Consider the following 23,029-nt stretch of genomic DNA (forward strand, 5'->3'; position numbering starts at 1 on the left):
TCTTTGAACGACCCTTCTTCTTTTTGGAAGATACTTCCTCCGCCTCGCTCTCTGCTGGTAGCTCCGCGGCATTTTCTTCCATTTCTATGGGTGGTACCACTTCGTCAGCTTCTGTTGCCGTCACCTTCTTTGAACGACCCTTCTTCTTTTTGGATGCAACCATTCCTTCTTCCTCCTCCGCATGCGGCAATGGTTCATCTGGATCAATGTGGTGTTTTTCTAACAGGGTTCGATGTTGGGCTACTTCAGCGTCCTCAAGTTCACCTGCTGCATCTGTCTGGGGTAGAATCTCTTCGACTGTAGACTCTACAGCTAGTCCTAGATTTCCCTCAATCACCTTTGATATGGTATTCGTCCCTGTAGCTCCTTCAGGGGCCATCATCTCTCCCACAAGAGGTTCTACGTCATTTACCACACGAAGGCGCAACACCAGGTAAACAGAGCTAGAAATTAAGTCCATGAGAAATTTATTATTTGATATCGCGCATCCATTGACGTGCGTGATTAACAAATGACCACGATGAGTAGAAAGAAACTTCTTAGCCTCTTTAGAAAGTCTCAGCGAACTAGAAAAGTCATCTAAAACGAAAAAGCCTTCACTGCGAAAACGCAACGTGAGCTGCCACTGTACCTCAGTGGATGGTCTCCTGAGAATGAGTGCAGCCTCTTGTCCAGATGCTCCCTCACCTCCTTGCTCTATAAGATCAAAAGCCACTTCTTGTGGTTCATCATGTTTTTCAACTTTTGTAAGAGTTAAAGAAATTTCAAGATCTGACTGCCTTAGTACTTCCAGTATCTTTCCCATGCGTGAGGACTTGGCCTCTGGAGTGTCTTCTTTCTCACCTTTGCTGCTTCGAACAGAGCGCCCATTTATGTTAAAAATTGATAAACCCGCCTTCTGCTGTTGAATAGCACTATACAGCTCACCTCCAGAAGAAGTAGCATTTCGAAGAGAATTTTCCAAACCAATCAAAGCCCCTCCAGAATTAATCATCAAACCCCACTTGGATGTGGGTTTTGCACGAACAATTGTAACCTCACCTGTAGCAGGATTATAAGAGGTTACCTTAGCAAACTGTTCTACCGCTTCTCTCGGCTTCTGTATAGGTGAAACTGTAGAATGAACAGCCTCCAAATGAAGACGTTCCGGCTGCAACATGAGTACCCAACCAAGGAGACCGTAATACGATTCCACAGTAAGATCTGCTGCTGAGGCATCTGATGTCGAACTATTCGCTTGTGGTTTAGTACCATTTTCATAAAAAGGAGTACTGATAGCATCAAATGCTGTAACCAAAGCATTACGAAGTTGTACAAGATCTTGTGTGTTCTTTTTTGTTGCTCCTAGTGCAAGCTTTGCATTCTTTGTTCTTTTGCTGTTTATTTCCGATTCTTCCTCTGCTGCAAGTCGTGCTTCAAGTCGCTTACATGCTTCTCCATATGTGTCTCGAACTATACCTGTCGAGAGTACAGCGCCAAGTGTTGCCACAGCTTTAGCACAAGCGTTTCGCTCAGCAAAGACATTTTCCAGACGTGCCATTGGACCCACTGCCTCTTCTTCAGAAGAAATTGGCACAAGGGTCTCCATGTCACTTGATACAATACAAGAGGCAAAGGCAAACATGACACTTTTCTGAACAGCATAAAGTGTTTCTTTAGGTGTTAATTTGGATTCGTTTTCTAGAGCTCGCCGAATCTCACGGAGAACGACTCCTTGCACACGCGATACCTCAGCGCGCAGCACACGATCATGTGCAGGGTTTGGTACAACTTGCCGAATGTTTTTGTCAAAAAGCATAAATGGGGCCAATAGACGCGCTTTGAAATACATAAGTGAATTTGCAAGCGTCGTCTCCGGAGTCGGCTCTGGCATTGGAGCTTCTTGTGGTGGCAACACTTCCATAGCGTTCACATGAGCCTCCGTAACAGCAGAAGCCCTTCCATCTGATTTCTTCGTTCGATACATCCCTACCAAAGTAAATCAAGAGGAATGAGGACTGAATATCTGTGTTATTCGCTTCAATAATAAGCGGAGCTACAAGTAAGCATGAATAAATAAATAAATAAAAAAGTAAAGTAAAGAGAGAGAGAGAGAGAAAGGAAAAAAAAAAAAAATGATTTCATAATGGCCCATACTAAAGAGCAGAAAAATAAAAAAATAAAAAAGTGTAACAGTAGAGACAATAAATGGAAAAAGAAGGAGAGAAAAAAAATATGAACAATAAGAAAAAGAATAATCCTCCAATCCGAATACGTTATCTATTCTTCTCCCTTACACAGATTTCTCAGTTATTTGACGACAGCGTCTGTTACTTCTGGAACCTTGAGCATACCAGCAGCATGTAGTGCAGGAATATCGCGCCAACGTACAACACCCTCGCTGTCTGTACGAAGGAATCCAATTAATTCGCTCATGGCATTACCAGACAACTGTTTCGTCTCCTTTAGACGTTCCGCATCAAAAACATCAGCAAAAAGAATACGATCTCCTGGCTGTGCTCCTTCTGGTGGTCGAACAAGGCGCAGTGTTTTTTCATTAGAGGCACACAACACCATACCATGTGAAGTAACACCCTTTAAGGGTTTTGGCTTCATATTACAAACGGCGAGACATAACGTTCCTTCCAGCTCTTCAGGCTTGTAGTGTTCCACAAGACCAGAGACAATAGTGCGTTTCTCTGAACCAAGATCCATCTCTTCAACATAAAGACGATCTGCGTCAGGGTGTCGTTTAAGGTTTGTGAATCGACCCACACGAATATCAAGAGTATTGGGATCCAGTGATGCAGGTTCCTTTTGTTTCGACTGCTGCGCCTTTGCTTCCTTTGCATCTGACGATGATGACGTAGCAGCACCACCAGCAGCTGCTGCCTTTGCCAATTTCTCTTGTTTTTCTTTTTCCTTCTCCAAGCGACGACGTAAGATTTCCTCTTCAGAGGGTTTTACAAACACTGGCTTTTTCGATTTCTGTGCATTAGCCAGCTTTGCTTCGGCTTCCGCTATCGCTGCTTCAGAAAGAATAGGCTTAAGATAAGGATCATTTTGGGCATGTAATGACCAAGCCATGGTTGAAGGTTGCGCTTCTTTCATGGCATCAGGATGTCCATGAATAGCTGCATAAAGTAGAAAATCGGCAACTGTCGCACGTGGTGTTCCCACCAAAAAACTCTTCTTTAAATCAAAACTTTCCACAGACTTCTCAATTTCGGCAAAGATGTGCTTGGTAATAGGCGTAGAAACACCTGAACGATCGCAAGTGGCATCAACGGAAAGAAGAACTGCAGTTGAAACCCATTGGTTCACCAAAGGGTATACTTCGGCATCTGTTCCAACAAAAGCTTGTAAAGCAGCATCTGTTGTGGTAGAGCGAAGTGTGCTGAGAACTGGAAGAACTCCAATATGTATTTTAGATCCAGCCTTTACTGCAAAATGTTCTCCTTCAGCAATAATGTGATCAGATGGAACGGAGAACATCTGAAGCAAGCATTGTAATGCCTTACAAAGGGGGGATTTTTTCTGAAGAATGTACTTATAGCTGTTCATTGTTGTGAAAGCCCCTTTAATAATAAATAATAATAATAATAATAATAATAATAATAATAAAAACAATTGAGTTGAAGAAATCAATAAAGGAAAAAAATACCAGAGAAAGCATACTACCCTGGGTGTAAACCACCAAAACGAAATACAGGCAAGGAACAACAACCATTACACAAAAAAAAAACCCATAAAAAGTTAGAATTGGAAAATGAAAAGCAGCTGTGGAAACAGTAAAGGCAAAAAAAAAAAAAAAACATAACAAGTAAGTCGAAAATCGAGAGAAACGTCACATCAGGCATGTACTTTCTTCTTTTTTCCTTTTAGTTACATTTTTTTTTCTCCTTCCTTTTACCCTCGCATCACTTTCTAGAACCGAAGGAAATAATTTTCCCCTCATCCCTTTCTTTTTTTTTTTTATTGTTATTTCGACCCCCCACCATCTCTACTAATATAAAAAAAAAAATAGAGAAGCAATAATAATAATAAAAAAAAAAAAGAGCACCAGAATTCCCCTTAAAGGGGCGGCACTGGTGGTGTTGATGATGATGATGACTGTTTGCCATTTTGACTGCTAAGTCTCTGCTTGTACTCCGCCACGCGCAGACGCAGTGCTGGGATATCGCGTTTCAAGACGGACGTTATCGTTTTTCGTCCCCATGGGGTGAGAGTTGGCAGCGACGCGATAACACCACGCCCCGCTGCATCTGAAGTCTCTGCGAGGTTTAATATTTCCGGTTTCACCGCGTTCTTCCAGCGAAGTTGCAGATCTAGTGTATTTTCGCGCCCAATAAAGATCCTATCCACCACCGCATCGCTGTTCTCCAGCAATTCGCGCTCGAGCCTCTTTAGACCTGTGACAGATACATATAGTGTGGTTGCCCCGGCGAGTGCGGTGAGGGTGGCGAGGGTGACGGGTGTTGTGGCGATCCCGCCGAGGGCCAATATCCCCGCACTCGCAGCGAAGAGGGCCGTTGGCGCCAACACTCCAATCATCTGCCAGCGGCGATAGTCCCACACAATCGCCGTGCAGACGCGGCCGGCGAGGAGAATACGCCGTGCGCCCTCCTCCGCCTCCGTGATGAGATTGTCCAGGCGGCGCAGTGGGGCCTTGAGGATCTCATCCACCACCTCCTCCCGCTGCCGCAGAAACTCCTCCATCGCCACCATCTTTGCTCCCTCCTCACTAAAGGGGGAAATAGGGGTCGACTTCACAGCAGATGATAATGGTACCCGTGTCTTCTTTTCTTCGTCTACATTACTTGTAGAAATAGTAACAGAAGCAATTGAAGCTTTTGTAGGGACGAAGGTAGTGTAAATACGTGGAATATCCTTCATTGTCAATACTTTGCTAAGATTCCAACAAAGTGCTCCATACGCTCGGGCAAAATCTGTCGTCTTATCAAACATGTCCACCTTGTTCATGACAAGTAGAAACTTATGTTCAAAACCAGCGAGAGATTTTGTGAGAACATCAAGTGTTTCACCAGTAGTTCCTGGGTTAGCAGGATCAAAGACAAGAAGAATTACATCACATCGTGATGCAAACCATCTAGTTACAGCGAGAAAATCATAGCCACGTAATTGACCCTCCAGAGATGTACGGTCACGCACATGAATAGGGGTGTCAATCATACCAGGTGAATCTACTATCATTAATCCAGGTGGTACCCTTGATTGACTAGGCAAACGTCTTGTTTTTATCTTAAAACGATGTACAAAATGTAAACCAAATTTCTGTAAATCTTGTAACTGATAACGTGGATCACTTACACTAGTAGGTCCATCATCATCATTGTCTTCATTACCTCGTTGAATAATAGTAAATCCATCATCTGTTGGTGCTACACCCGTTCTCTGTACTTCTCGACCCAACAAGTAATTAATAATAGTAGATTTTCCAGCACTATGATTTCCAAGTAACATCACCATAGAGTGACGATAATTAGCAGCAGGAAGAAAATTAAAGGCATCATCATATTGTCGTAATGAGTCGTTTTTTAGCGAAGAAATAGCATTTTCAATACTTCGCAATGCTTGTCGCTCATCTGCATCTGATTCCCACCCCAACATTCCTTTTTCCTTTGTTTCCACTTCCATTGTCCCTCGTTCCCCAATATGACTCACTTTCTTATCATCTTCTCGCTTCATCCATTCAAAATTCTTACCATTTCTTATCACGGTAGTCACAGTGAAAACACCTCGGCAACTCCCATAGGCATATACAGGCAAAAGCAATTTACGACGACCATAAATATGTGAGTTTCTCATTATTCCAGGTGATGGGGCACCAGCGAACTTTACGGATGATGATGATGATGAGGCTGTTGATCTTGACACGTTTACTGCTGCAACTGCGGGTCGATACCGAATGAATCTCTCTCGTAGTAGTGCACCAGAAACCGCCACATCCTTCCAAAGGGACATTTACAACCGCAACTAGTTAACAGAACCGAAAAAGAATTAAAAAAAAAAAAAAAAGAAGATGCATAAAGAAGAAAATAACATACAAAAAAAATAAATTGAAATTGAACACAGATATTTTTTATTTATTTTTATTTTATATATGTGATTTGTTCAATCACATAGATATTATCATACTAATTATCATTCCTTTTTTTTTTTTCTTTACGTGTTGAGCTATATTTTATTTCTCTGAAAGTATGTGCACATCCCCTCCTGTCTACCAAATGAGTCGCTGCACAGAAAGGAATAATAATAATAATAATAATAATAATAATAATAATAAAGTCAATATTACCCCCTTACCGGGAGAAACAATTGAAAGGAGGGAGTTCAATATAATGCTTGTTGTAATAATAATGTTGCTAACGTCTTTGAGTGGAACCTGAAAAAATCCCCAACTCCATTAATATTCACACTTTCCCCATCCATTTATATCTTTTTTTTTTTTTATTCACTTTCAATATTCCTTCTTTAACGTGTATCGAATTTCTTCTCTTTTCCATTTTTTTTTTTTGTTTTGAGGGCATGTATCTCACACATTCTCCATTTTCTCTTCCATTCTCTCCTGCAAATTTCCGCAGACTATACGATGTAGTTTTTTTTTTTTTTTTGTTATTGGAAGCAGCAATTAAAAACAAACGCGGAAGCAACAAAAAACAAAAAAAAAATTAATGAGAAACACCCTTGTAAAACAAGAACGGATTTTTTCTTTTCTTTCTCCACTCACTGAAAAGAAGAGCAAAAATAAAGAAAGAAACACAGAAGGAAAAAAAAAGAGAGAAAGAAAAAACAAACAAATGAAGGAATAACACACACACACACACACCACAGCCAACATCATGCAAACATCAACAACAAAGTAAAATACTCACATAGAGCGCAATGAAGAAAAATGAATTACAGACAGTCTCAGAAAAAAAAAGAAAAACACGCACAGAAATAAGTGAAATCTCAAACACAAAACCACAACAAAATATGATTTGACGATCACAGTGATGTTGGCAACGGCAGTCTGATGAAAAAACAAAAAAAAAAGATAAGGAAGAAGAAAACAAGAACAAGATAAAAAAAAAAAAAAACACTCAAACACCCAAAGTCCAAACGCAAATATATATATATATATATATATATATAAGCATTAAGCCAATAATTTAAGTAACTCCGTATATACAAAGAAGCTCGCAACAACCTCCATTAATGGTCTCGTTTATTTCTTTCCTTTTAGAAAAGAGACGGTGCCAAAAGAAAAAAAAAAAGAAGAGATCACGCGAGTTTGTCTTTCCTTTCCACATTTCCCCCAAGCATATCACCCTTTTAGCCCTCCCATTGCCCTCATTTAAAAACGAAAAACGAGAACAAACAAATAAACAGCAATAATAACAACAATGCAAGAAAGCTCCTCTTTAGTAAAGAGTAAAAAAAAAAAGAATTGATAGGAACATAAAAACAGTGAAGAAAACAAACGGATAGGCTAAATGGAGAGACAAGGACAAATAAAAAAACAACAACAACAGGAATATTGAATTCTACTGAAACCAAGATCCATTCAAACCAGGCAAGAAAAAAAAAAAAAAACGCTTCCAACACTTGAAAGCAGGTACACATAAATGAACACAGACGGGGACACACCTCGTCGCACAGCATTAACCAGCCAATCACTCAAAGAAACAAAACAATAAAGAAACAAGCCCAGCAAGAACAAGGGCATAAACAACACCACTATATTCATCTTCGACAAACCTCATTGTTAACACCAGCATCATAACAATGAAAACAAAAAGATGTAAGGGTCCACACACACCCATACACCCCCCAAAAAGAAAAAAAAAAAAACCTCACTTCCCACCATATCTCTCACCTTTTCATTTTTATATTCTCCGTACAAGTAATTCTTTTTTTGAGATGGATTGGGGGGAAGGGGCACCCAAAGAGAAAGAAAAATAAAAGAGATACCACATCCATTTATTTGTAGATCTGGCTTTTATTTCAAGGAAGCAATACGAAAAAAACATCATCATCATCAACAACAATTATCTTATCCCCTCTTCTCTCCCAGGGTATTTTTTCAGTTCAAGATAGGAACCATTACGTTTCCCCACTTTTTTTTTTCTCCTTTTTCAGCATTGTTTCTTCCTATTTTCTTAACACCTCGGGTGTATATATGTGAGTGAGTAAATATTGTACGGGGTATCCTTACAAGAAGAAAAAGATGATCAGATTGCATTTCATAAAAAGAAACAACAACACCAAATAATAATAATAATAATAATAATAATAATAAAAAAAAAAACATGTTTGACCATCTTTTTTTTTTCCTGCTTAAACGATTACCCAATTTATATATCGTTGATCTCATTTGCAAGAGAAATATGTGTAACATATTTAATTTGTCATATATTTGGAGTCTACGCCCTTGTTGCCGTACCATTTTATTGTTACGAATTCTTTTTAATCTTTATTGTTATTGTTTCGGTACCTCCTCTTTGCTAGTCTCTGTAGCCAATTGTTTAGCCAATATTTCTGCACTTCCCATGCGCTCTAAAAGCCATAAAGGAAACAGTTCACTCTCTTCACTTGTTACTTGAAACATACTCACTGGTAGTGCCGCACCATTAGGAAGACGTGCATCATCTGTGAACAACTCATCAAAGAATGGATGCTGTACCACTTCTATAGCAGATAAACGCTCTGTTGGTGTATACCGTAATAGTTCACCAACCAGTGAAACTGCTGATGCTGGTGTATTGGGTGGAAGCACATTTTGCCATTGTAGCGCTTTTATTTGTAGAGCTTGATATCGTTGAAAATAATCACTACCAGCAGTTGTACTCGTCGTACTAGCAGCAGCAGCAGCAGCAGCAGCACCACCAGCACCAGGAGGAGGAGGAGGAGCAGTTGTACTCATTGAAGTATTTGGCGCAGGTGAGGAATCACACCATGATCTACACGCCAAAGTGAGCGCTTCTGCACTTTGTGGGTTAAGCGTAAGAAGTTCTTGCCGTGATGGTGCACCGAGAACCTTAAAAATCTCAGCCATCTGATCAACAGTCGTACTACCTTTAAAAAGTACCTCTCCACAGAGAAACTCCGCCAGTACACATCCAAATGCCCACATATCTACATGAAAGTGGTAATAGAGTGAACCAAGCAAAAGCTCTGGAGCACGGTAATAACGGGAACAAATATACGGTACATTCTTTTCTCTTGGACCTTTAAAGTCTAATGATTGCATCACCTTTGCAGCGCCAAAATCGCACAATTTTACAACTCCTGTTTCTGGATCAATCAATAAATTACTTGGTTTAATATCACGATGGCACATACCACGTGTATGAAGGAACACCAAAGCTCGTGCAAGCTGAAACATGGCAACCTTAACGAGAATGAGTGGCATTTGTTGCCGTTTTTGTTGTATATACATATATTGTAAACGATACATATCCGATGGTATGTAATCCATTACAATATATAGGTATTGTTCCCCATTTGCTCCACAAGCATAAAAATGATCCAACAGTTGAACTATGCCTGGGTGATAAGGAACTATAGTTGGAATAGCCGTAGCATCCTCCACTGAGATAGATTTCCCTTCTGTAGATACATTATTCATATTCGCATTTTCGCCTTCATCTCTATTGCGGCTGGTATTACTGTTACTTAAATTAGAAACTCCACTGTGTTGGGCAGCTGGTCCAAGATGGTCACGCAGGATCACCAGCTCACGTGGATGTAAACGGCTGTCAAAGAGAACTTTCTTTATAGCAACAGTTTTACCAGTTTTCCGCACTCTTGCTAATGAAACAACACCGAACGATCCTCGCCCAAGAACATGAAGAAGTTCATATGTTGTTTGAATATCTGCAATAGAGCAACTACTCGTAATACCCTCCTTTTTTGAAGACTCAGGTGGTTTCTGAGATCCTCCTGTAAATGGAGCGAGAGGTACACTTTTTGCAGTTTTTATCATTTTTTTTTTGACCTTTTTTTTTTTTCTTTCGTTTTGTTAAATCCTTTGTTGCCCTTTTTTCTTCTTTTTTTGTTTTTGTTTAATTATTTTATACACACTTTTCTTTTCCTTTTCAACGGTTTCTTCTCTCCCTCTTCAAATAAGAGGAGTTCCTGATACCACTCTTTTCTTCCTATAAAGTCGTTAGAAGAGAAACAGAGAGAAAGGAGAGAGAGAGAGAGAGAGCACAAACTCATTGCAAACATCACAAGATTTGGTATATCCAAGTGTATAGTATAGGAAAAAAGAAAGAAAAAAAAATACCACATTCCAAATAGCATGTAAAATTGCATAAGAGAATCGTTTACTTTCCCATTCTTTCTTTTTTTTTTTTTGCCCCCTCTCATGGTTTACTCCGATAGCTGCGTAATAGTTAAATAATAATAATAATAATAATAATAATAATAATAATATTTTTTCCCCCCTTATTTGTTCATTAGGGCACCTTCTGTTTAACGTAGTAATACTCTACTCCCTTTTATCCATGAGGGAAAAAGAGATAATATTGGATCAGAGGATCACAGCCATATCAGTTCTATCCATGGACAACAAGAAAACAAAAAAAGATAACACGTCAAAAAGAAACCAGATATATAATATCCCCAGATTCTGGCCGACCGTTTGTAGGGAAACAAAAAAAGAAAGCGAAGGAACAATGAAATTGTAATTTGAAATTTATGGAATTGTAAAAAAAAAGCACACACACAGACACGCACACAACGAGAAAGATAAATCAAAAACGAACGAACGAACAAGCAAACAAACAAACAAACAAAAAAAAAAAAAAAAAACAGTTGTTTTTCTTTTTTTTTTAGTTAAGTTTGGCTTCCAATTCTTTCGATTTGTCCATGCATGCTATCATCGCCTCAATAACGGTAGAACGTAATCCACCCTTCTCTAATGAACGGACGGCCTCAATGGTAGTCCCACCGGGTGAACAGACCATATCCTTCAACTGTGCTGGAGAGACACTACTATTCTCCTCTCGTTGTTGTTGTAATAACTTCGCAGAGCCAAGCACCGCCTGTGCGGCCAACTCATAAGCCTGCGCGCGTGGGAGTCCACCGTGCACGGCGGCATCTGCCATTGCCTCCATGAACATAAACACATACGCAGGAGATGAGCCGGCCACTCCAATCACCGCATGGATTTGGGATTCCGTCACCTCCACTGTTTTCCCTACAGTGTTGAACATCTTCACAACAGACGCCGTCTCTTCTGGGGTAACATAACTGTTTGGTGTAATGGATGTGAGACCCGCTCCTACACGTGTAGGTACATTTGGCATCGTACGAACAATTTTACACGGATGCCCCACCGCCCTCTCCATCGCCGCAATCGTAATAGCCGCTGCAACAGAGACAACAATGGTGTCTGGCTTTAGTGAATTCCGAATAGACTCCAGTACGGGACACACCGAATATGGTTTTACGCCAATAAGTACAATCTTTGCATTGGCAGCCACTTGTGAGGCGTTTTCACCGGCCCGCACACCGTACTGTGTACAAAGCCGCTGTACATTAGCTTCTGTGCGGTTATATACCGCGATGGATTTCGCCGCGTACTCCCCGCTGCGAAGAAGTCCACCCAATATGCACTCACACATATTGCCACAACCGATAATTCCGATTGAGAACATTGCCCTTCACACCACAAGTAAAGAGAATATATAAGTATATATGTATGTACTTTTCTTTTTTTTTGTTAAGGTAAACGATATACACTAATCCCTAGATGTAGTGAGAGTCGATTTTTTTTTTTTTTTTGGTTTCTTAGGTTATTCCTGTTGTCGTTGTTGTTTTATTGCGTGTTCTTAGATTTTCATATAAAAATATGAAGACATATACATTACAGGCAAATAAAGAAAGAAAGACCAACGAGAACAGCAACAAGAAAACAATAATAAAAAAAAAAATAACACCCCATTACCAGTCAAATAACAAAGAACCAAGAAGAAAAAAAAAGAAAAAAAGAGGATTAACTCCACAACAACAGAAGAAGAGCCAAAAATAACAACAAAAACAGTTACATAAAAGAAAAAAACAAAACAAAACAAAAAGACATCTAAGTCTGTACCATCATTACACGACTATTCAATCTCCACATCGTTTGTCAGCAACTGCTGTATCACACAAAAAAAGAGAGAAAGAGTCAAAAAAAAAAAAAAAAGAACAAACAAACGAAAGAGAGCACGAATGAGATATAAGAGGATCTACTCTCCAACACCAACATTGCCACCGAGATTGGTCACATATGCCTTTGGGGCTCGACGTGGTGGCACGCGAAGATAAGAGAGTGGATCCAGTGGATCTGGCCGCACAAGTGCTGTTTGAAAAGCCTCTGTTCCCGTCTGAACCATATGAAATGGCGGTGCCACTGTGGGATCATCTTGACACTTCCACGTCACATTACTGCTAGAGGCCCCACTTCCACCCGCGAAGGAAGAATTCCCCGATCCATCGCCACTCCGATGTGAAGATTTCACACCACCAGACATGGCTCGACTGAGACGCTCAAGAAGTCGTACGGCTTTTGAACGGTTTTGATGAACCTCATGTTTATCTTGTCGTAATGCGTTTACAGCACTACCAAGGTCTGTGTGGATAAGGTGTTCGCGGGACATTCCAGTAAAGGCATCCAATATTTCATCTCCATTACGGGCCATACCAACATTTAATTCTCCTTCTATAGGGAATCCTAAAAGGATATCCAGCGCAGCGGAGCGTAATTCAAATGCAGCAAGTTCACGACGATTAAAATCATAGAGCCAAGTGCTAAGCTCTTGTAGGATACCTTCCTCAATAAGAAATGGTCGTAAAGCCTCACGGCGGCATTGGGTCACAACTTTATCCAATATACTTACACGATGAAGTGGTGGTCGATGTTGATTCATATCTACTTCATCCTGTAATCGTGCCTCTCGCATAGCATTTACAACAGCAGCTGCCATTGAACGGAGTACACCACGCTGAGCATCTGCTGAAAGTTTCTTTGGTTTTGATTCTGAGACTATGTTATGATTATTATTGTTAATATTATTACTGCTGCTGCTGCCTTTTCCGCTTCGCCCACCACTGCGTCTTGCCGCAGCCTCTTCTGTCAATAGTACTTCATCAAGATTTGCAAAAGGTGCAGATCCTAGGTCTTCATCACCCAGAGCAATTGGCTTTTCATGACGAGAACTCTTTCGTTGCTTTTTCGCATTACGGCTTGTTCGCTTTCCTTCCTTTTCCTCATCCATCTCATCCATGAAATCGTTATCATCATCATCATCATCATCATCATCATCATCTGCCCTTCTGCGTTTTCTCTTTTCATTCTTTTTTTCTTTATGCTTCTTATCATCTTTCTTGCTCTTCTTCTTGCTATCATGTCGATGCTTTTCTTTCTTACTGCGTTTCTGTAGTTTCTTCCAGCGTCTATAAAGTTCTTTTCCAAGCGCCTTCGCTTCACTCTTACTCTCAATGCGCACTAATGCTTCATCAGAGAGTGGTGCATCATTTTCACTCCCTACATCACTTCCATCATCATTAGAGGCATTACTACCATTATCGTTTGCATGACTGCTCTCGCCCGCCTCACCATCACTTCCATCATCATCATCATTATCTTTTTTTTCATCATTATCATCATCAGTGGGTGGTCCCAAGTCAAGGAATTCTTCTTCCTCTTCTTCTTCTCCGTCTTTTTTCCTTTCCCCATCAGCACCTACACTACCACCACCCTCACCACTAGTAGCAGCAGCAACAGCACTTGATGTGTTCTGTAGTGATTCATCGGGGTTCTGCACTGTTAAACCGAGAATACGATCGTCATCACTATCCATATCTGCTGTTCTATGCAATACTGCCTGGACGCTTTCCTGTATTAAAGAAAAAAGAGGAAAATAAAGAATAAAAAAAAAAAAAATACTGAGTTAATGGTGAGGGTTATAAGAATCCACTTCATGAGATATGAATGCATACATGTATATATACAGAAACAATATACATATATATATATAATTGGGTTAATCAATCCAATCTTCAATCTGCAAAGGGTATACCTTTTCTATACTGTTGCTATATATCTTTTCTCCTTCCTTTCTCTCTCTCTCTCTCTCCGTAGGTTAAGGAGAAATACAAGATAACAACAATAACAAGAACTAAAAAAAAAAAAACTAATAACTGATAATGCATATCTTTTACAACTGTGCTGCACAAAGTAATTCCCCACAGAATGGTGTTGGTTTCTCCACTATTGAGTGACGCCATCGCTGCGGTCGTGAAGATTCTGTTAAGACTTCCGATATTTCATTCTTCACACTAGTTGTTTCTTGTTTCTGCATCAAACGCCACTGCAACAATCGCGCCACCGTCACAAATCCTCCTCCTCCTCCTCCTCCTCCTGCTGCTGCTGTTGTTGTTGTTGTTGTTATCGTTACAGTTGTTGTTGGAATACTCTGTATGTGTAAATAAAACAATCGCAGATTCCCCACAAAATGTGAAGAGGCTTCTGACACTGGATGGGAGATGACATTAGAAGTTGAACTCATTCGTTGTCGTTTGTTTGTATAAGACTTAGGTATCATCGTCATTCGATATGTTTCCTTCTGCAAGCGCCGCAGAAGTTCAGACTCTGTCTCTACTATAGTTGTGAAGGAGGAATCCTCCCGTTCAACTCCTGTGAATCCCCATTCCTCTACGAGAATAAGTGCACATCGCCGTCGTCGCTGTAAACAATTAAAAAACCAATAACACAATGGGGATTCATGCCCCATCGCCCGTTCCATGTGATGTAGATAACTCCCTTTTCCACCACAACCCTCCGCAATCACAAGCGGTACGGCGGTGTCGGAGCGCAGAGAATCCAATTCACTCTTCTTCTCATGCATGCAGTAGACAGCGAGATCCGTAATATCTGCACAGTGTACCACTTCCACACGATGGAGTGCATTTAGTAATGCTTGACGCCGAGTCTCAATATCAGACGTACATGTTGTTCTTATCCCATCACTATTATTATTATTATCCATAGAATCATTATTTCTCATATCTTCTGTTGTGAGAGATAATGGAGTCAGCATTTCCAGTTGTTCCATAAACCGTCGCAACACAAAATTGCCACTACCGGGAAGAAAGAGAAAAGTGACAAGACCACCATTGTTCACATGTTGGGCGGCCACGCGGTACACCCACGTTGTCTTTCCCGATCCCGGTGGACCGCCAACAATCAACACATCACTTTGCCGCAATCCACCATCAGTGGCGTTGTGAAAGATCTGCGGTGAAAGTGAAACGGGAGTGGCTCGGAGTCGCTGCACAAATGCATGGGCACTCTCACGTCGATTGGACATTGTAAATGTAAAAATAAATAAATAAATAAATATAAATAAATATAAATAAATATATATATATATATATTGGATCTGTAATAGTATGTGCGTTATTTATCCTTCTGATATTTATGTATTCTTGTTTTTTGATGGGCTCCTGTTATCAAATGTGTGTGTGTGTGTGTGTCGTCCTGCAGTAATAATAATAATAATATACACAGAAAGAAAAAACACACATGCACACACTTTCTGCCCACCAGCCCCTTCCCCTCCTCAGCGCACTAATCATACCATCAAAAGAAAAAAGAAGAAAATATATAAAAAAGAAAAAAAGGGAAGAAATGATACTTACTAAAGAAACATACACAACGAAAAAGAAAAAGAAAAAACAATAATATAAGATCACATACCACACATAGTAGTGTCGCTCTAAAAAAAAGAAAAAAAAAAAAGAAACTGTGTATTGAAAACATTACGCTAGACACTGTGTATCTTATTACCACAGCTTCAAGCTGTAGAAAGGGTTGCGAAAAGAAAAAAGAAAAAGTGAAAGAACACACATGCGAAGCAACTTAAAATAACAAAACTTGACATTTTCCACGATTGTAAAAAAAAAAGGAAACGCCTACAGAACCTAACGCAATGACAGATATGGATACAGAGAGCGTTTCTCACCTTTTAGTATATATATATATATATATATATATATATATTCCTTCATGGCTTCCCCTCTCCCCTTTTCACCCTAATATATTCAGCTGAGCATGGTAGGTAAGCCACTACAACGAGTGTAGATAATCCGCAACATCAAAAATATTAACTTCAGCAAAAAAACAAAAAAAAAAAACAAAATAAAGAGAGTCAAGCACAGACACAGAAACAGATAAAAGATAGAAATAAAAAAAAAAAGAAGGAGAAAGAAAGAAAGAAAGAAAGAAAACAACGTATGCGTAACTCACTTGCAAGATCCTTCCAGAACCTTAAGAATATCATCAAGAGTCGGTCGGTAGCTTTCGATTGTAGTCCCTGGACTGTCTAACGCAATAACATGACTAGCCACATGATCGTAGAATTCTTGTGCCAATAGAATCAAATGACGCACGTTGAGGTTTCCAGCGGTGCTGTTGGCAAATTTAAGCAATTCATCATATGTGAGATGTTGTTCAAGTATTTGTGGAGTGATGGCCTTTAATAAGGCCGCCGCAATAAATAACTCAAAGTGTGGTGTATAGGGACAACTAATCACTACATCCCAAAGTAACATGGCATCATCAATAGGGAATTCACGTTTAAAGAGCATTAGTAACCAACGGAAACAAAACCCCATATCATCTGCATGTTGATTGACCAAATGCGTAAAGAGTCGAGGGACAAAAAATCTAATAAGTGTACGTAGTGCACGAAATTGCACTTCCATTCCAACTCGAACATCATGTCTAAAATTATTCCCACAATGCTCTTCAATAAAACAACGGAAACACATAAATGCTTCCACCTCCGTTTCAGCAAGGAGAATAATAGGAGAGAGTACATCACTCATCCCTTGACAATAACCCAAATCAAAATTAAATAATGCATAAGCCATAAGAACATGACGTAACATACGTAGTTTATCACTTTCACTTTCTGCATATGCAGAGTGAAAACGATCTGTACGTACAACATCTTTTTCAATAGAAGAACGAATTTCACGGAACGCAGAGAAGTGACTCTCTTGTTCTGGAAATATGTTTGTCCATTGTAGAGTGAGTTTCTCATACATATGTGCGTATCTTTCTCGAATTTCCTGCCGCTTGGACTCTGTAGAGTTTTGTACATCTGGATACACATTAAGCATAAAACACCATACTTGGAACCGAATATCTGGTTCCACTCCTCCCATGTATACAATAAGTTTCGCCTCTTCAAGGCGGTGAATATCAATTTGACGATCTTCTCCATTAAAACAACTTTCCCATTCAGCAGCCGTGAGTGGAGATGCCATACTTCCATTCTGTGGTTCTGGTAACCGTGGTACTTGCTTCTCTATGGGAATGAGTTCATCTACGAGATCAAACCCTTCATCCATTAATGGATTTTCGTGGTCATGATCATTATTAATTTCACTATCATTATTATGGTTGCTGGGTTTCAGAAATTGAGATGATGGCGTGGAATTTGAAGATGTATTGTTGTGCTTTTGATCGGGAAAACCTCGAAGCATTAATCGCACGCGGTTAAATGTTAAATTTAACGAATCACGAAGACGTGCTCCATTAAAAACTTCACCAGTTCCATACAATACACGTTGTAATTCTTCACGAGAGACATCCTCAAAAAATGAACTCCGTTTATTATTATTATTATTATTATTATTATTATTATTATTATGACTATCAGAACATTGCGGTGTTGGTGAATGACTACTTTCATTAAGTTCTTCTCTCGTGGAATGAGAAGATTCTGCCGCAGCCGCAGCTGCCGTCTCTGCTACAATGGCATCATAGTCCCCATATACAACAAAGTCATCTGGGAAAGGAGACTGTCGCATAGGAGTTATTTTCTTTAATGCCTCCAGAAATTTTGTAATACCTCCATGTCGAAAGATGAGTGGATGCATTGATGTTCCATCGAGAAAAGTTAATATAATGATAGGCATCCCAAAGGAATTTGTACGACGTTGTACTCTTGAAATGTTTTTAATCGCAGCACAGGTAATATATTTCCACGTTTTTTCATCTGCTTTATTCGTTGTGGAATCAATAAGATGACTGAATGTTGGTGGGAGTAAGTGTGGAAAGTTAACAGCAAGATAAGTGTAGGGTACCCAGAGTAAGAAATTTCCATCATTCTTATCTTGTTTACTTTCTTCAGTAACTTTATTAGATACTGTTTCCTCTGCTGTGGGTGTACTTTCATTCACTGAAGTGGAAAGAGAAGATGTGATGGATTTCCTCAATCTTTTCTGTTCACTCGGTTGGGGTTCTTGCTGTAATATTAGTAATCGACCCATCCGGTGTTCATCCTTGTAGGGGAATTCCCCACTAAGTACAACACCATCCTGGACGTGAAAAAAACGTATAGATTGCGGGTGCTCAAGCAGTTTCGCTATTAAACTCCCAGCAATAAGACCCATATACCTCCTATAATACTAACAGGAATAAAATAATAATAATAATAATAATAATAATAATAATTAGAAGGGCCTTTACTTTTCCCTTCCCTAGTCTCTTTTTTTTTTTGTTTTTCTTGCACCTAAAAGAGAAACGAGAAATACTTCTGATTTTCTCTCTGATAAAAAAAAAAAAAAACAGCCAAAAGAAGTAAAAATAATCACCACAATAAAAAAAAAGAAATAATTATAACACATTTATTCATAAATCACCGTACACTGCAACAGAAGCATACCCAATGGGGTCCCTTTCTCTCAAGGGGGAAAAAAAATTTAAACCATCATATTTTATCGATTCCGTGCATTCCATCACACTTTTTTTTTTTTTTTTAAACTCTCTTGTATCCCTCATACTCTCTAGGTATGTATCTTTGAACGTGAGTAATTCTTTTTTTTTTTTTAACATTTATTCATATATATATATATATATATATATATATATATGTGCATACTGTACAATTGGATGGGTAAAAGTTTCTGCATACTATCTCTCCCTATGGATCAATGTAGTAGTAAATAAGATGTACACCAAGTTCTGTCTCTACTGGTGAACTTACAGCACCTCCGTCGAGTGCAAAGGCCACCTCGTCAAACTTCTCCGTATAAGTGCCACTTTCCACTATTCCCAAATCCCCATTTCGTTTAGCAGAACCACACTCACTGAAGTCCTTCACAACAGCAGTAAATTCCTCTAACGACCACTGTTTCTTTTCACCGTGTCGTGAGCGAATGGCTTCTGCTAATGCCACTGCATCTGCCTTCGATCGCGTTATAGGATCTCCTTTATTACGTGGGGCGAGAGAGACAGGGCGACGTACATCCTTGTGCTTAATAAGCACATGATATAAGTGCCGCACAGCAGGTGTAGGTTTTACTGTTTGCATCTTCTCTGTATTAACAACAGCCGTCCCTGTTGGATTCTCTTTCACAGTTTCGGTTGATTCTGTTGCAACTCCTGTCTTGCAAGTGAAGCCTGAATCTTTTACTAAATTAGTAGCAGAAGTAACATTATCATTTCCAGCATTGATAGCAATATTAGTAGTAGTACTAGTACTAGTAGCAGCTACAAGAGCATCCACAGCTGTCTGTGCCTTTGCAAGCTTCAGTTCTTCTCGTTCCTCTCTCTCTTCTCGCAATCGCTTTGAAGAGGGTGGAGGCCCCAAACTAACTTTGTAAAGACGTGTACTAAAACCAAATTGTATGCTACTCCCAATAGGAGCTGGAACAGGTCGCTTTTTCTCTATGCGAACACCGTTAAGCTTTACCCCATTTGTTGAACCCAAATCCATCAATACAAAACACTCCTGCTCGCGATGAAATACCAATACGGCGTGGATACTGCTCACCGATGGGTGTTCAAGCACATAATCACACACAGGACTTCGTCCAAATAAATAAAATGGAAAACGATCCAAACCTAATGAAGGTAGTGGCACTCCATCTCGTGTGCAGTGTAGATGACAGGCACGTACTGGAAGCCCTGCCCAAGGTGGACACTTAAAAAAAGGTGTTTGCGCATTTAATTTAGATGGATCTGTGACATTAATAATATGTGTAGGGAGAGCTTTGGCTTCCTCTGTTAATGGGACAATTTTAGGTGGCGACTTTTTGGCAACCTCTGCTGCTCTCTCCACGCAATTCACACGGGATAGAAGGGTGTGGGTACCAGAAGTTGATGCCATTTAAATAAAATAAAAAAAGAAAAGAAAGAAGAGGTCCAACCTTCAATCTATCTTATAATTTCCTTTCTAAAATAATAATAATAATAGTAATAAATCACGAGTAAAAGATTGAAAAAGAACGAATTAATAAAAAACAAAAAATAAAATAAAAAAGGAATGATATACTTAAAAAGAATAACACTCCTCTCAGAAATAATAATAATAATAATAATAATAATAATAATAATAATAATAATAATAATACACATATATATATATATATGTAATGTAATGAATCTTTTTCTTCTCCCCCACTCTTATTCCCACTCGTCTCGAGAAATGTTTTCCCCACACCACACCCCATTTAAACAGCACTGTGTCCATTCCACTTCCGCACCCGCTCACGATGACCCCAACAACTATTTTGCTTTAAACTCCAGCCACGATATGGATCTGCCAACGAACGCATCACTTTAGGATGTAAAGTAAAGGGATGTGCTGTGCGTTTGTGATTTGCGAATACCATCTCACCACCGCGGCCGTAGAAATTCCACCCACTCGCTTGATCGTGTAGTCCCTTAGGCGGTGGTCGTGGATCACTCTCAGCATCCCAGTTCTCGGGAAACGCCATCTTGCGATTAGTGTAAAGGGACGTTAAACGATGCTTAAGCTCATCATCATGTTTTTCTGTATTTTGTACAATGTTAGAACGACGCCGAGAAGCGAAAGGACGGTATTTTAGACTTTCAGGAAGTTTTGAAGAAACTGTTAATTCCTGTTCCCTCTTTTCTTGTATGCTCTTCTTGACTCTTTCTTCCATCTCCTCTTTCTTTTCTTGTTGTTTCATTTCCTTCAAATACGATGCAAGCTCAGATGGAGGTGGAAGACCTTGAAAGAGTTCCTTTGGGAAGGCAAAGGGAAAGTGATATAAGGTGTAAAAACGAGCTTCAAGAGAAATAGCATGATGTAAATAGTAAAGGAGTGCCATTAATTGCTCACGTAAACAACGATTCGCCTCTGTTGAAGTCTTTTCCACTTTCCTTGAACTAAGAGAAGGTGTTTGTCGTAATAAATGTAGAGCTCGCTCCCAGTGGCCTAACTGTAATAAAGCAGGACCCACTGCTGCCATCATCCTATCAGTCACTACTACATCATCACGTTCGCTAAACAATTGATTAAGTAACGCAATAGCTTCTTGTGGATGACGTAAAACTTCCATTTGTAGTTGTATAGATCCTCGTCTCTTATTATTATTATTATTAGTTACTTTTCCTTCTTCTTCTCCCCCCTCTTGGTCATCTTCTACAAGAGTAACTACTCTGCTTTCTCTCGGAAAAGAGGAAAAGAGTAAATTTAATGTCAATACATGTAATGATCGGGGTATTCTCTCTGAGGGTGTTTTATTCAAACCATAGTATGAAATAAAAACTCTTATCGCCTCTTCCCAACGTTCCTTACTTCCCAAACAGTTAAGAAGTCGTTGTAGTTCATCTTCTGAAAGCATTGGTAATTCTTCATCTTTCTTCAGATTGGACACATTATCCGTATCATCATTATAGGTTTCTGTATTCTTCCCAATAGAGAGGTTTATTTTAGAAACATTACTACTAGATCGCTGTTGTAACTCTCGTAAACAATGTAAAGCCATCATCCATTGTCCATCATCTGACATGGAACTCATCATAGATCGCAATGCTTCTGTTGAAACTTGTAAAACTTCTTGAGGGGAATGAGATGCCTTTTCAGATACACTTACTACCTCCTTATTAACAAAGAGAGAAGAAAGTGTTCGTGGTGTAGTATTTACAGTACTGTTCATATTCCCTTCCATAGATGTTACTGTTTCTTCTGTCATTATGGATATTTCCTTTTGTAATGATGTAATAGCAGTTGCCCACGAACCACTTCGTGCTGCAGCTTCCGCTACTAAACTAATCACACGTGCTCGTTCCTGACGACTACCACCTGCGTTTAAGAAATTCTCTACCATATACTTTACTTCTGTCAACATCCCAGACTCTGCCAGTAGTGGCAACAGTGTCTCAGCCATGTGTTGCCGTGTGAGTGGTGATAATTGACATCGTCGCTCGGCTTGCAGTAAACATGTGTAAGCCTCATTCGGGAATCGCAACTGTGCATAGGCCCACACCAGCGTCACCCAGAAACTTCCAGATGTTACTATTTCACCAGCGTATGCCTTATCCCGTAGTGCCTCTAATGTATATAAGGCATGACGGCGTTGCTGTGGAGATACAGCAGTTGCCAAGCCGCGAATGACTCGTTGATAATCCTCCGGTGTGCGGCCGAGTCGGGCATAACGTGCATTCAACACTTCAAGCGCCCGTTGCCAATCGTGTGCGTCTATTGGCAGTACCAAACGGCGTTGGAGAGCTTTACGTGAATGTGCGGTTAACACGGCGTGGCGAGTGCGGTGTGGTGGGCGGGTGGGCCGCGTCCAGAACTGTGTGGCGTAACTACCATGCCTCCCAACCTTTTGCATTCTTTTTTGTGTAAAGTAATAATAATAATAATAATAATAATAATAATAATAATAATAATGAGATGAGTGGAGATCGTAAGATAATAGCAGTCGTAGTAATAATAAGATTAGCAATAACAGTGGAGGAGGAGGAGGAGGAGGAGGAGGACGGAAAATAATAATAGTAATAATAATAATGGGAAGATGAAATAAACACAATTAAACCATTCAGATAATAATAATAATAAATATAATCCCGTGTGTAGAGAAAAAGCAAAAGAGATATAAAGGAAAGAATTTGTAGAGCACTTCCCCACGAAAAGGAATGGAGAAATACATATAGTGCAAAAGCAATCTATCCAGAGATCTGGTAGAGAAAGAGAGAGAGGAAAAGAGTAACAAAAAAAAAAAAAAA

At 39.6% G+C, this 23,029-nt stretch overlaps 10 protein-coding genes across 10 annotated transcripts; all 10 read right to left on the bottom strand.

Annotated features, from left to right (window-relative positions):
• Nucleotide 1: 1 nt before the first annotated feature.
• Nucleotides 2–1,966, bottom strand: TM35_000191430 (uncharacterized protein; the record flags this gene model as incomplete). The annotated part of the gene is made up of 1 exon (XM_029026641.1): nucleotides 2–1,966. A coding segment is annotated over one exon (1,965 nt), but the record flags the coding sequence as incomplete, so codon positions are not given.
• Nucleotides 1,967–2,289: 323 nt separating this feature from the next.
• TM35_000191440 (putative tyrosyl-tRNA synthetase) lies at nucleotides 2,290–3,543 on the bottom strand (the record flags this gene model as incomplete). Its single annotated transcript, XM_029026642.1, has 1 exon — nucleotides 2,290–3,543. The coding sequence occupies one exon, from the start codon at nucleotides 3,541–3,543 to the stop codon at nucleotides 2,290–2,292; it is 1,254 nt and encodes a 417-aa protein (XP_028881966.1).
• Nucleotides 3,544–4,053: 510 nt separating this feature from the next.
• On the bottom strand, nucleotides 4,054–5,964 carry TM35_000191450 (uncharacterized protein; the record flags this gene model as incomplete). Its single annotated transcript, XM_029026643.1, has 1 exon — nucleotides 4,054–5,964. One exon carries the CDS (start codon nucleotides 5,962–5,964, stop codon nucleotides 4,054–4,056), a length of 1,911 nt encoding a protein of 636 aa, XP_028881967.1.
• Nucleotides 5,965–8,464: 2,500 nt separating this feature from the next.
• Nucleotides 8,465–9,970, bottom strand: TM35_000191460 (glycogen synthase kinase-3 alpha; the record flags this gene model as incomplete). The annotated part of the gene is made up of 1 exon (XM_029026644.1): nucleotides 8,465–9,970. The coding sequence occupies one exon, from the start codon at nucleotides 9,968–9,970 to the stop codon at nucleotides 8,465–8,467; it is 1,506 nt and encodes a 501-aa protein (XP_028881968.1).
• Nucleotides 9,971–10,820: 850 nt separating this feature from the next.
• On the bottom strand, nucleotides 10,821–11,615 carry TM35_000191470 (putative pyrroline-5-carboxylate reductase; the record flags this gene model as incomplete). Its single annotated transcript, XM_029026645.1, has 1 exon — nucleotides 10,821–11,615. One exon carries the CDS (start codon nucleotides 11,613–11,615, stop codon nucleotides 10,821–10,823), a length of 795 nt encoding a protein of 264 aa, XP_028881969.1.
• Nucleotides 11,616–12,221: 606 nt separating this feature from the next.
• On the bottom strand, nucleotides 12,222–13,835 carry TM35_000191480 (uncharacterized protein; the record flags this gene model as incomplete). The annotated part of the gene is made up of 1 exon (XM_029026646.1): nucleotides 12,222–13,835. One exon carries the CDS (start codon nucleotides 13,833–13,835, stop codon nucleotides 12,222–12,224), a length of 1,614 nt encoding a protein of 537 aa, XP_028881970.1.
• Nucleotides 13,836–14,192: 357 nt separating this feature from the next.
• On the bottom strand, nucleotides 14,193–15,344 carry TM35_000191490 (uncharacterized protein; the record flags this gene model as incomplete). Its single annotated transcript, XM_029026647.1, has 1 exon — nucleotides 14,193–15,344. The coding sequence occupies one exon, from the start codon at nucleotides 15,342–15,344 to the stop codon at nucleotides 14,193–14,195; it is 1,152 nt and encodes a 383-aa protein (XP_028881971.1).
• Nucleotides 15,345–16,278: 934 nt separating this feature from the next.
• Nucleotides 16,279–18,438, bottom strand: TM35_000191500 (GTPase activating protein; the record flags this gene model as incomplete). The annotated part of the gene is made up of 1 exon (XM_029026648.1): nucleotides 16,279–18,438. The coding sequence occupies one exon, from the start codon at nucleotides 18,436–18,438 to the stop codon at nucleotides 16,279–16,281; it is 2,160 nt and encodes a 719-aa protein (XP_028881972.1).
• A 530-nt stretch (nucleotides 18,439–18,968) lies between these two features.
• Nucleotides 18,969–20,156, bottom strand: TM35_000191510 (peptidyl-prolyl cis-trans isomerase; the record flags this gene model as incomplete). Its single annotated transcript, XM_029026649.1, has 1 exon — nucleotides 18,969–20,156. One exon carries the CDS (start codon nucleotides 20,154–20,156, stop codon nucleotides 18,969–18,971), a length of 1,188 nt encoding a protein of 395 aa, XP_028881973.1.
• A 343-nt stretch (nucleotides 20,157–20,499) lies between these two features.
• On the bottom strand, nucleotides 20,500–22,635 carry TM35_000191520 (uncharacterized protein; the record flags this gene model as incomplete). The annotated part of the gene is made up of 1 exon (XM_029026650.1): nucleotides 20,500–22,635. The coding sequence occupies one exon, from the start codon at nucleotides 22,633–22,635 to the stop codon at nucleotides 20,500–20,502; it is 2,136 nt and encodes a 711-aa protein (XP_028881974.1).
• Between the last annotated feature and the right edge of the window lie 394 nt (nucleotides 22,636–23,029).

This window comes from Trypanosoma theileri (assembly GCF_002087225.1).
Source record: "Trypanosoma theileri isolate Edinburgh chromosome Unknown TM35_Tth_19_V1, whole genome shotgun sequence".
NCBI classification, from domain to species: Eukaryota; Euglenozoa; class Kinetoplastea; order Trypanosomatida; family Trypanosomatidae; genus Trypanosoma; species Trypanosoma theileri.